The 10,530-nt window shown below is 41.2% G+C and overlaps 1 protein-coding gene across 2 annotated transcripts; it reads left to right on the forward strand.

The window, feature by feature from the left end:
- Window positions 1-756: 756 nt before the first annotated feature.
- Window positions 757-9,716, forward strand: LOC105022133 (acidic mammalian chitinase-like). 2 transcript variants are annotated; one of them, XM_020043134.2, is made up of 12 exons: window positions 757-805; window positions 1,344-1,411; window positions 1,500-1,526; window positions 1,796-2,000; window positions 2,085-2,141; window positions 7,511-7,676; window positions 7,849-7,973; window positions 8,073-8,196; window positions 8,326-8,508; window positions 8,708-8,824; window positions 8,952-9,084; window positions 9,164-9,716. In XM_020043134.2, the coding sequence occupies exons 2-12, from the start codon at window positions 1,387-1,389 to the stop codon at window positions 9,418-9,420; spliced, it is 1,419 nt and encodes a 472-aa protein (XP_019898693.2). In that variant the 5' UTR covers window positions 757-805; window positions 1,344-1,386; the 3' UTR covers window positions 9,421-9,716. The 2 variants fall into 2 exon arrangements, with proteins under 2 accessions (XP_019898693.2, XP_019898695.2); XM_020043136.3 differs by having other exon boundaries at window positions 772-805; window positions 1,348-1,411.
- The last annotated feature ends 814 nt before the right edge of the window (window positions 9,717-10,530 follow it).

Here is a 10,530-nt window from a genome sequence, read left to right on the forward strand (position 1 = left end):
TATGGAGGTGAAGGTCATTTTCACAGCCCCAGGCAAGAGATTGCATGACCAGTTTTACAGCATTTACTTAGACTGAGTAAGTAAGACAATTACTCAGAAAAATACACTTTGTTTTGAGAAATCCCCAAACAGATGAGGGTCGAAATGACTGCCATGAAATGAACGTTTTTGTGTTTTATGAATCTTGAATTTGTATCATGAGATTGGACCAAATGGTGGAAGGGATCTTACTCCTCCATAGAGAATCTCCAGATCCTTGAAATCATTAGTACAGTATGCATGTGGACTGCCCTCCAAATCAAACCACAGGTTTTCAATAGGGTCAGGTCCATACTGCTTCAACCAAATGTAAAATATGGTGGGGCCTCTATGACGGGGCATGTCAATAAGGTCCACAGCATTATGAATGCTACACATTACGAAGACATTAAGGTCTACTTACCACTGCCAGGGGGAAAGAAATTGTCAACTAGTGTATCTTTGAGCAAAGACAATTACCCCAAGTACACACATTGCACAAATATAGAGTTAATTTAAAGTGGATAATTAGTGACTAAAATGTGTGCCTTCAAATAACCTTTCACTAGGGCCTTTAATGCATCCTTTGAACTATATTTGATATTTTCTCTGAATGTCCGCACTTCATACAAGCCACCCAACCTCTTTCACTCCTCCTCTAAAACCGTGTCCTATCCAGGCAAGGAGAAATGGATATAAAAGGCAAACACTCAGAACTATCCTACAAAGACCAGAATACTACAAACGCTTATATGTCTGTTTATTTGCTGGTTCCTGTTGTGTTGAGGTAAACTCTACCTTTATCAATCTGTTTCTTTCCGTCTCTCTCCCCATCTTTCCCAATTAACTTGAACAGATGGCCTTATCATCCATGTGCCTCTGATGTGTTTAGATTAGATTTGTTAGATTTGTTAATGCCAGTAATGTAATTTGTGATTTTGTTTTTGTAATATGGTTGATACAGTTGAAATTGTTCTTTTAAATATTCAGGCATCTCATGATGTATTACATATAGACAGTAGAGAAAAATCTAGGGGGGAGAAGCCACAATATATAGAGTTCTGTTCATTTGTCTGACCTTGAATTGTCTATAATTATAACACGACAGTATCCCATATGCACATTGCTATTTAGCATTTAGAGTCTGATTACACAAAATACTAGACTGTTAACAGAAACTACATAATTTATGTATCAGGTCAAGTGAGGAAAATTTGAATAATATTTCCCACTAAAATGACACCCCTGTTTTTGTAGTAAGCCAGATATTTAACAAAGTCAATGTTTTTTATTGAATTCAATGTTATTTTCGCCTTTTATTTCAGACAGACATAAAGCAGTCCCTGTTATTCTGGCCAAGAAGACACAATGAGCAAACTCACTTTACTTGCAGGTAAAACAAATTCTTAGTATTTCCATGTACTTTCTGTTTGTGTGATGTGCTTACGTTTGATTTTGACTCAGAATCTGTTCACTTAAAGGTCTGTTCATGACCCTGTGTCACTTGGGTGAGTTCATCCTTTAAAACGTGATGGCATTTACATCATGTATATTAACATTATGGCAACTTTACTTTATTGTCACTCAGTTTTCTTTAAAATATGTTTGCATCAGTCATCTACATTTTTTTGTGTGAAACTGTATAAAATACCACCATGAACATGGGTATGCCCAGGAATTGTTCCGGGTCTCCTCATGGTCTTTAGTCACTGTGAAACATTCCCAGGGTAACAACTTCCCTGTAGTATCTTTGATCAACGCTGCATTCCTGTCTAAGGTTCCACCTCCATATTGGCCTGCTACTTTACCAACTGGTCCCAGTACAGATCTGGAATTGGGATGTTCCTGCCAGAGAATGTTGATCCTCAACTCTGTACCCATCTGATCTATGCCTTCTCCGTTATCAACTCTGCCAATCAACTTGACACATTAGAGTGGAATGATCAGACCCTCTACAGATCCATCAATGGACTTAAAAACAGGTTTGCATTTTTCCCCAAGACATTCTAAAATGTTCATTGGTAACTGTTTACTAACCATAATTATAAATGTTTTTTATCTAACAGAAATCCTAAGCTCAAAACATTGTTGTCTGTTGGTGGATGGACATTTGGCACAGCACAGTAAGATTTTGTTCTTTCATTGGCAACAAGTAGTATTTTGTATTATTTTTAAGATGCATATTGTATCAGCCTTTGTATGCTCTATTGGACTGGAATGTGATGAATGACAGGTAGAGAGTTTTTTGCTGAAAAACCAGTAGGTCAGATTTGAATCTTGGCTGAATCAAAGCATGGTACTGAAGGCAAAGGAATAGTCCAACAGGCCACAGAAAACATTATTTTGATGTAAATATTTCTGTATATGTTACTTCCTTTAGTTAATTTAAATGATTTGTTGTCATCAATAACAACTATTCAAGCTGTAATCTAAGAGTTTGGTCCTTTGTTGAAGCTCCGTTGGCAGCGATTACAGCCTCAACTCTTCTTGGGTATAATGCTACAAGCTTGGAAAACCTATATTTGGGGAGTTTCTCCGATTATTTTCTGCAGATCCTCTCAAGCCATCAGGTTGGATAGAAAGTGTCACTGCACTGCCATTGTAAAGATTCACCACAAATGCTTGATCGTGTTCACGTCTGGGCTTTGGCTGGGCCACTCAACGACATTCACAGACTTCATAAACTAATTCCTGCATTGTCTTGGCTGTGTGCTAATGGTTGTTCTACTGTTAGAAGATTAACCCTCACCCCAAGAATGTGGTTCTGAGTGCTCTGGGGCAGGTTTTTCATCAAGGATCTGTCTTTACTTTTCTCCATACATGTTTCACTCAATCCAGAATAGTCTTCCAGTTCCTGCCATTGAAAAACATCCTCACAGCATTTGCTGCCGCCACCATGCTTCACTGTAGGGATGGAATTGGCCAGGTGATGAGCGGTGCCTGGTTTTTCCCAGACATGATGCTTGTTTTTTTCCATCGTGTTTTCTCATGTACAGAAAGTGCCATAGGAGCCTATTGGCAAACTCCAAGTGTGCTGTCATGTACCTTAAATGCATCTTTCTGTCTAGCCATTGCAACATAAAGGCCGGATTGGTGGAGTGTTGCAGAGATGGTCGACCTTCTGAAAGGTCCTCCCATCACCACATGAGGATACTGGAACTCTGTCAGAGTGTCCATTGGGTTCTTAATCACTTCCCTGACCCCTGATTGCTCAGTTTGTCCAAGTGGCCAGCTGTAGGAAAAGTGTTGGTGGTTTCAAACTTGTTCAATTTGATGATGGAAGACAATGTGATCTTGGGGACCTTCAATTTGGTACCCTTAACTCTATCCCTTCTTGGAGATTTGCCAATAATTCCTTCATCCTCATGTCTTGATATTTGCTCTGACAGGCACTGTCAACTGTGGAACCTTATAGACAAGTTCCTTTCTAAATCATGTCGAATCAACTGAATTTACCACAGGTGGGCCCACATCAATTTGTAGATAGAGTGGGGAGAACAAGTATTTAATATACTGCTGATTTTGCAGGTTTTCCCACTTACAAAGCATGTAGCAGTCTATAATTTTTATCATAGGTACTCTTCAACTGTGAGTGACGGAATCTATAAATCCAGAAAATCACATTGTATGATTTTTAAGTAATTAATTAGCATTTTATTGCATGACATAAGTATTTGATACATCAGAAAAGCAGAATTTAATATTTGGTACAGAAACATTTGTTTGCAATTACAGAGATCATACGTTTCCTGTAGTTCTTGACCAGGTTTGCACACACTGCAGCAGGTATTTTGGCCCACTCCTCAATACAGACCTTCTCCAGATCCTTCAGATTTCGGGGCTGTCGCTGGGCAATACGGACTTTCAGCTCCCTCCAAAGATTTTCTATTGGGTTCAGGTCTGGAGACTGGCTAGGCCAATCCAGGACCTTGAGATGTTTCTTACTGAGCCACTCCTTAGTTGCCCTGGTTGTGTGTTTCGGGTCATTGTCATGCTGGAAGACCCAACCACGACCCATCTTCCATGCTGTTACTGAGGGAAGGAGGTTGTTGGCAAAGATCTCACTATACATGGCCTCATCCATCCTCCCCTCAATACTGTGCAGTCGTCCTGTCCCCTTTGCAGAAAAGCATCCCCAAAGAATGATGTTTCCAGCCCCATGCTTCACGGTTGGGATGGTGTTCTTGGGGTTGTACTCATCCTTCTTCTTCCTCCAAACACGTTGAGTGGAGTTTAGACCAAAAAGCTCTATTTTTGTCTCATCAGACCACATGACCTTCTCCCATTCCTCCTCTGGATCATCCAGATGGTCATTGGCAAACTTCAGACGGGCCTGGACATGCCCTGGCTTGAGCAGGGGGACCTTACGTGCGCTGCAGGATTTTAATCCATGACGGCGTAATGTGTTACTAATGGTTTTCTTTGAGACTTTGGTCCCAGCTCTCCTCAGGTCATTGACCAGGTCCTGCTGTGTAGTTCTGGGCTGATCCCTCACCTTCCTCATGATCATTGATGCCCCACGAGGTGAGATCTTGCATGGAGCCCCAGACCGAGGGAGATTGTCTGTCATCTTGAACTTCTTCCATTTTCTAATAATTGCACCAACAGTTGTTGCCTTCTCACCAAGCTGGTTGCCTATTGTCCTGTAGCCCATCCCAGCCTTGTGCAGGTCTACAATTTTATCCCTGATGTCCTTACACAGCTCTCTGTTCTTGGCCATTGTAGAGAGGTTGGAGTCTGTTTGATTGAATGTGCGGACAGGTGTCTTTTATACAGGTAACGAGTTCAAACCGGTGCAGTTAATACAGGTAATGAGTGGAGAACAGGAGGGCTTCTTAAAGAAAAACATGTCTGTGAGAGATGGAATTCTTATTGGTTTGTAGGTGATCATATACTTATGTCATGCAATAAAATGCAAATTAATTATTTATAAATCATACAATGTGATTTTTGTCTTAGATTCCGTCTCTCACAGTTAAAGAGTACCTATGATAAAAATGACAGACCTCAACATGCTTTGTAAGTAGAAAAACCTGCAAAATCGGCATTGTACAGGCGGTTTGAATGTTATCATTGGATTGAATGGGCGTTATCAGTGGTTATCAGCCTCATAGATATGGGTCAGAAAGGGCCTGCTACGCCTACTGGTAGGCTCAGAAGGCTGTTATCATCCATTTGCATGGTTAATTTAGTATTTAGATAATACTAGCGGTGACAAATACTTTTTCTGGAGTCTTTTCGTGTATTTATCCGTGATTAACCATGTGAATGGATGATAACAGCCTTCTGAGCCTACCAGTAGGCGTTGCAGGCCCCTTCTGACCCATATCTATGAGGCTGATAACCACTGATAACGCCTTTTCAATCCAATGATAACATTCAAAGTGGGTGCATTGTATCAAATACTTGTTCCCCCCACTGTACATCTCAAGTATGATCAATGGAAACAGGATGCACTGGAGCAAACCTTTGAGTGACACAGCAAAGGGTCTGAATACTGATATTTTATTTTTTTATTTTTTCATTAATTTGAAAAAAATTCTAAAAACGTTTCGCTTGATCGTTATTGGGCATTGTGTGTAGATTGGTGAGGAAGATTTTTTTTAATCCATTTTAGAATAAGGCTGGACTGTAACAAAATGTGGACCATGTGGGTGTCTAAATACCTTCAGAGTTCAATGAAGAGAACGCATTCCTCAAAGATTTGGTGTAACCCACTACAATGTAGCCTGATAGTCTTTGGTGAATTTATTACAACAATATGTCAAATTTGACATTACTGCATTTTCAGACTACACTGCGTGCACAATTATTAGGCAAGTGAATATTCTGATCGAGTTAATATTTCTATGCACAACTCCAAACCATGAAAACTTGAATGCTCATTGGATTGAATCATTTTCAGGTGATATGTATTTGTGGAATGAGGGAGGGAGTGGCAACAGTGAATAACACCTTATATCAAGGTGTGCATAATTATTAGGCAGCTTCATGACCTCAGGTAAAATGGGCCAAAAAATTGATTTAACTGACACTGGAAAATCATAAATTGTAAAATGCCTTTCAGACGGATGCAACACTCTTGAAATAGCTAAACTATTGAGGCGTGACCACCGGACACTCAAACGTTCTGTTACGAATAGTCAACTGGGGAGCAAAAAATGTATGGGGAAGTAAAGACACAAATTAACTGCAAAAGATTTGAGAATAATTAAACGTGAAGCTACTAGGAACCCATTATCCTCCAGTGCCACCATATTCATATTCCAGAACTGCAACCTACCTGGAGTGTCCAGAACTACAAGGTGTCAAGGGCTCACAGACATGGCCAAGGTCAAGAAGGCTGAAAGAAGACCACCACTGAATAAGATTCACACGTTGAAGCGTATAGATTGGGCAAAGAAATAACTGAGAGTGACTCTTGATGGACCAAATGGATGGGCCTGTGGCTGGATCACTAATGGACACAGGACGCACCACTTTGAGTCAGGTGCCAGCAAGGTGGAGGAGGGGTACTGGTATGGGCTGCTATCATTAAGGATGAGGTAGTTGGACCTTTTTGGGTTAAAAAAGGTCCTACAAAGGACCAACTCAACTCCCATACCTACTGCCATTTTCTGGAAGATACTTTCTTCAAGCAGTGGTACAGGAAGAAGTCCACAGCATTCAAGAAGGCCATGTTTTTTATGCAGGACAGTGCTCCATCCATGCATCCAAGTACTCCACTGCTTGGCTAGCAAGCAAGGGCCTCAAAAATGCTAGAATAATGACCTGGCCCCATCCTTACCTGACTTAAATCCTATTGAGAACATGTGGACCCTTCTCAAATGTGAGATTTCCAGGAAGGACAATACACCTCTTAGAACAGCATTTGGGAAGCTGTGGTTCAGCGAAAGTTGATCTTGAACAAGTCAAGAAACAGACAGACTGCATGGATGGAAGGCTCACGGTAGTTATTGAAAACAAGGGTGGGTTTATCGGTCACTGAATTTTTGAAATGCCAGAAATGTTATTTAATTTTCATTTTGTATTACTTATTTGTTGCGCTTACTTTAAAAATTGAGAATAAACAAATTATTTTTGTAATTTAGTTGCCTAATAATTCTGCACATTTATGTATTCCCCTGAGAAATATCAAAACTTATTTTTCCTTTGTTAAACATTCAGGTTTGAGGTTCAATTATATTTTGGATTGAGTGAGAGCATTGTGTTTGTTCAACAATAAAATTAATTTTGAGGAATAAGTTTTGGCTAATAATTGTGCACGCAGAGTACCTAATATTAACGGAACTATGACGTCAACAGTAGCTCTCCTGTGCTAAACATTCAACGGTACCCATGTACTCATTAATACAAACTATGATCAGATTTATTTTAAAACTTTAAAAAATTGCATGAATGTAACTTCAGTTCACCTATTACTAATACTGACAGGCTTAAATCTTTATATCTGGCACAATAAACATGATTAAGCATGAACAATTCTCTTAAGGTTCAGCATCATGGTTTCAACACCTACCAATCGACAAACATTCATCCAGTCCTCAATCAGTTTTCTGCGGCAGCATGGATTTGACGGGTTGGATCTGGACTGGGAGTACCCTGGATCACACGGCAGTCCTCCAGAGGACAAGCAGAGATTCACAGTGTTGTGCCAGGTAAGGTTTGGGACACAAGTCCAAAAGCACTTCCACTAGAATGAATTACAATACCTGAAATTCCAATTACTTACATAATAATGAGTTAGAATACCTGAAATGCCATTTACTTCCATTAAAATGAATTACAGTACCTGAAACGCCATATGAGTAAAGAGACGTTTTATTGTAGGAGCTCCATGAGGCCTTTGTTGCTGAGGGCAACTCCACCAGCCGCCCCAGACTACTACTAACAGCTGATGTAGCTGCTGGGAAAGGGACTATTGATACTGGCTATGAGATTGCAGCAGTTGCTGAGTGAATATCTTTTACATCATAACCACTGTAGTCACGCTTAAGACAAACCCTATTATAATGAACAGGATCCCATTTGGAATAATTGTCTTCGGTCATTAGATACCTGGATTTCATTAACGTGATGACCTATGACTTCCATGGATCCTGGGAGACCTTTACAGGACACAACAGCCCTCCATACAGGGGATCTCAAGACACAGGACAAGACATCTACTTCAACACAGTCAGAATTATTTTTTCCAATTAAAACATTTTTAAATCTGTCCATGGGACAGAGCCTTTCAAATGTCAGCTTATTTGTGCAAAACTGTAGTTTGAACATCTTTATTTTCGGACACTTTCTCTTTGCCAGCACTTTGCCATGACATACTGGCGGGACCAGGGAGCCCCTGCTGAGAAGCTGATAATGAGCTTTCCCACATACGGTCGTACGTTCCAGCTCTCCTCTGGAAATACTGGTGTTGGAGCACCAGCCAATGCTCCTGGTGTGCCTGGACTTTTCACAGAGGTGGCTGGTTTCCTCTCTTATTATGAGGTACTAAGACTTCATTTATAGTAACTGCAAAAAAAAAGTACCTCCAACCGATTATTACAATGTACACGCCACCAGGTTTTTAGCATCGTGCCACCTTGCAACATTGAGGTTTGTAATTATTTCCTGGCAAAATACAAGATCATTGTGTATTAATCCTTACTTAACTTTTACATTTGGATAACATGCCTTTTCTATCCAGATCTGTCCCTTCCTCCAAGGAGCAACTGTCCAGTGGATTCAGGATCAAATGGTTCCCTACGCCTTTAAAGGAAATCAGTGGGTGGGATTTGACAATATAGACAGCTATTACACAAAGGTAGGCAGCAGAGTTCTACACAGCGGACCAAACTGAAATGCATTTTCAACCAGGCTAAGAATTTGTAAAGGCGTCATCTGAAACTGCTTCCTGTTATTGTCTAATTCTCTCCCATTCGCTTCCTAAGGTCAGTTACCTAAAGGCTAATGGCTTTGGGGGGGCCATGGTCTGGTCCCTGGACCTGGATGACTTTTCTGGACAATCCTGTGGACAGGGCAACTATCCTCTGATCAGCTATCTAAAAAATCTCCTCAACAACGGTACGTCACGTTTCGACAATTTCGTCCACGTCGAACATACTCTACTATATAGTTATATTTGTTACATTTGTTCACCCAGGTTTACTTCCTCCGCCACCAAGAAGCCCCCTAGCACCTATCACAACTAATGCTACAACCCGCTCCCCGACCACGGTCATCCCAACCACTACTCCGTTGGTGGGAAGTGGTTTCTGTACAGGCAAGGCCGATGGGCTCTACGTTGATGCAGACGACCTTAAGTCTTTCTATAACTGTGCCAATGGCCTCACCTGGATCCTGAGCTGCCCCCCTCGCTTAATCTTTGACCCCAACTGCAGGTGCTGCAACTGGCCCTAGTACGGCCTAAAGTCACAGCTCTTAACAATCTATCAGGCACTGAGGGAACATTTTAAAATGTCTGAAATATATACAAAAAATATATATAAATATATTCAGGATATCTCCCAAACTTGTGTTTCATATTAGTTATTTTGGCATATGGCTTTACTGAGTATTTTTTTTCTCATTCCCCAATGTATCTTTTATTTCGGATTCATTCACTTGAAAGTGCTTTACCACTTTATTCCCAATGTGTGCTGTGTTTGGGGTCCCTCTCTATTTACTGTGTGAATTCATTAAATTTCAAATAAGAACACATTTTCTGCGTCTCATTGTGGGGGAAAACGCTGCACCAGGACAACGTTTGGGAGACTCAAGCCAGCAGGGATCAATGTCAGGTTCCACTGCTCAGCCACATTACCCATCAACAGCACAGCTGATGGGAAGGAGTTCAGTGTGACCCTGCAGAAGGTGCCCAGCAGGAGAACCCTGCTAAGAGTGACAATAAGAATGTCCTCCAGCTGTGTGTCATCCCGCGCTGACATGGCCAAGACAAGACCACGCCCACATTTGGTAACCAAGGTGTTATCATGAGTATTCCATTCCAACAGTGGTCACTGTGTGCATGTGTTAGTATGTAATGTTTGAGTGTGTACACGTGTTAGTGTGTACACGTGTTAGTGTGTAATGTGTGAGTGTGTATATGTGTTAGTATGTAATGTGCGAGTGTGTGCAGGTGTTAGTGTAACGAGGACGCGCGTGGAGGACGCGCGCCATCACCCCCGACGTGGTATTCGGCGCGCGTCTTCGCCGGTCTTCTAGCCACGCCGCTCCTCCTCCCACGGCACTGTCATGTCTTGTTATTGCACACACCTGGTGTCCATTCCCTCATTAGGTTGCCTATATTAGTTCCTGTGTTTCTGGGTGTCTTTGTGTGGTATTGTTCTATGTCTTTATATTGTGGAGAGAGGCACGTTCGTTTGAGCGTTTTGATCGCTGTGTGATAGCGTGCCTTGTTGTTTGATTATTATTTTGAGAATACAGTTTTGTTATCGCCTCCCTGCGTTTGGCTCCAAGTTCTTTCGACACACTCCACTACACCCAGCCGTGACAGTTAGTTTGTAATGT

The sequence above is a fragment of the Esox lucius genome, chromosome 24, assembly GCF_011004845.1.
Source record: "Esox lucius isolate fEsoLuc1 chromosome 24, fEsoLuc1.pri, whole genome shotgun sequence".
NCBI classification, from domain to species: domain Eukaryota; kingdom Metazoa; phylum Chordata; class Actinopteri; order Esociformes; family Esocidae; genus Esox; species Esox lucius.

What these genes read in the sequence shown, in the direction of transcription:
- LOC105022133 (XM_020043134.2), top strand. Translation starts at nt 1,387, where the DNA reads ATGAGCAAACTCACTTTACTTGCAG. An exon ending in AAGACATCTACTTCAACACA is followed by an intron (nt 8,197 to 8,325) that starts GTCAGAATTATT and finishes TCTCTTTGCCAG; the next exon opens with CACTTTGCCATGACATACTG. An exon ending in AAAAAATCTCCTCAACAACG is followed by an intron (nt 9,085 to 9,163) that starts GTACGTCACGTT and finishes TTGTTCACCCAG; the next exon opens with GTTTACTTCCTCCGCCACCA.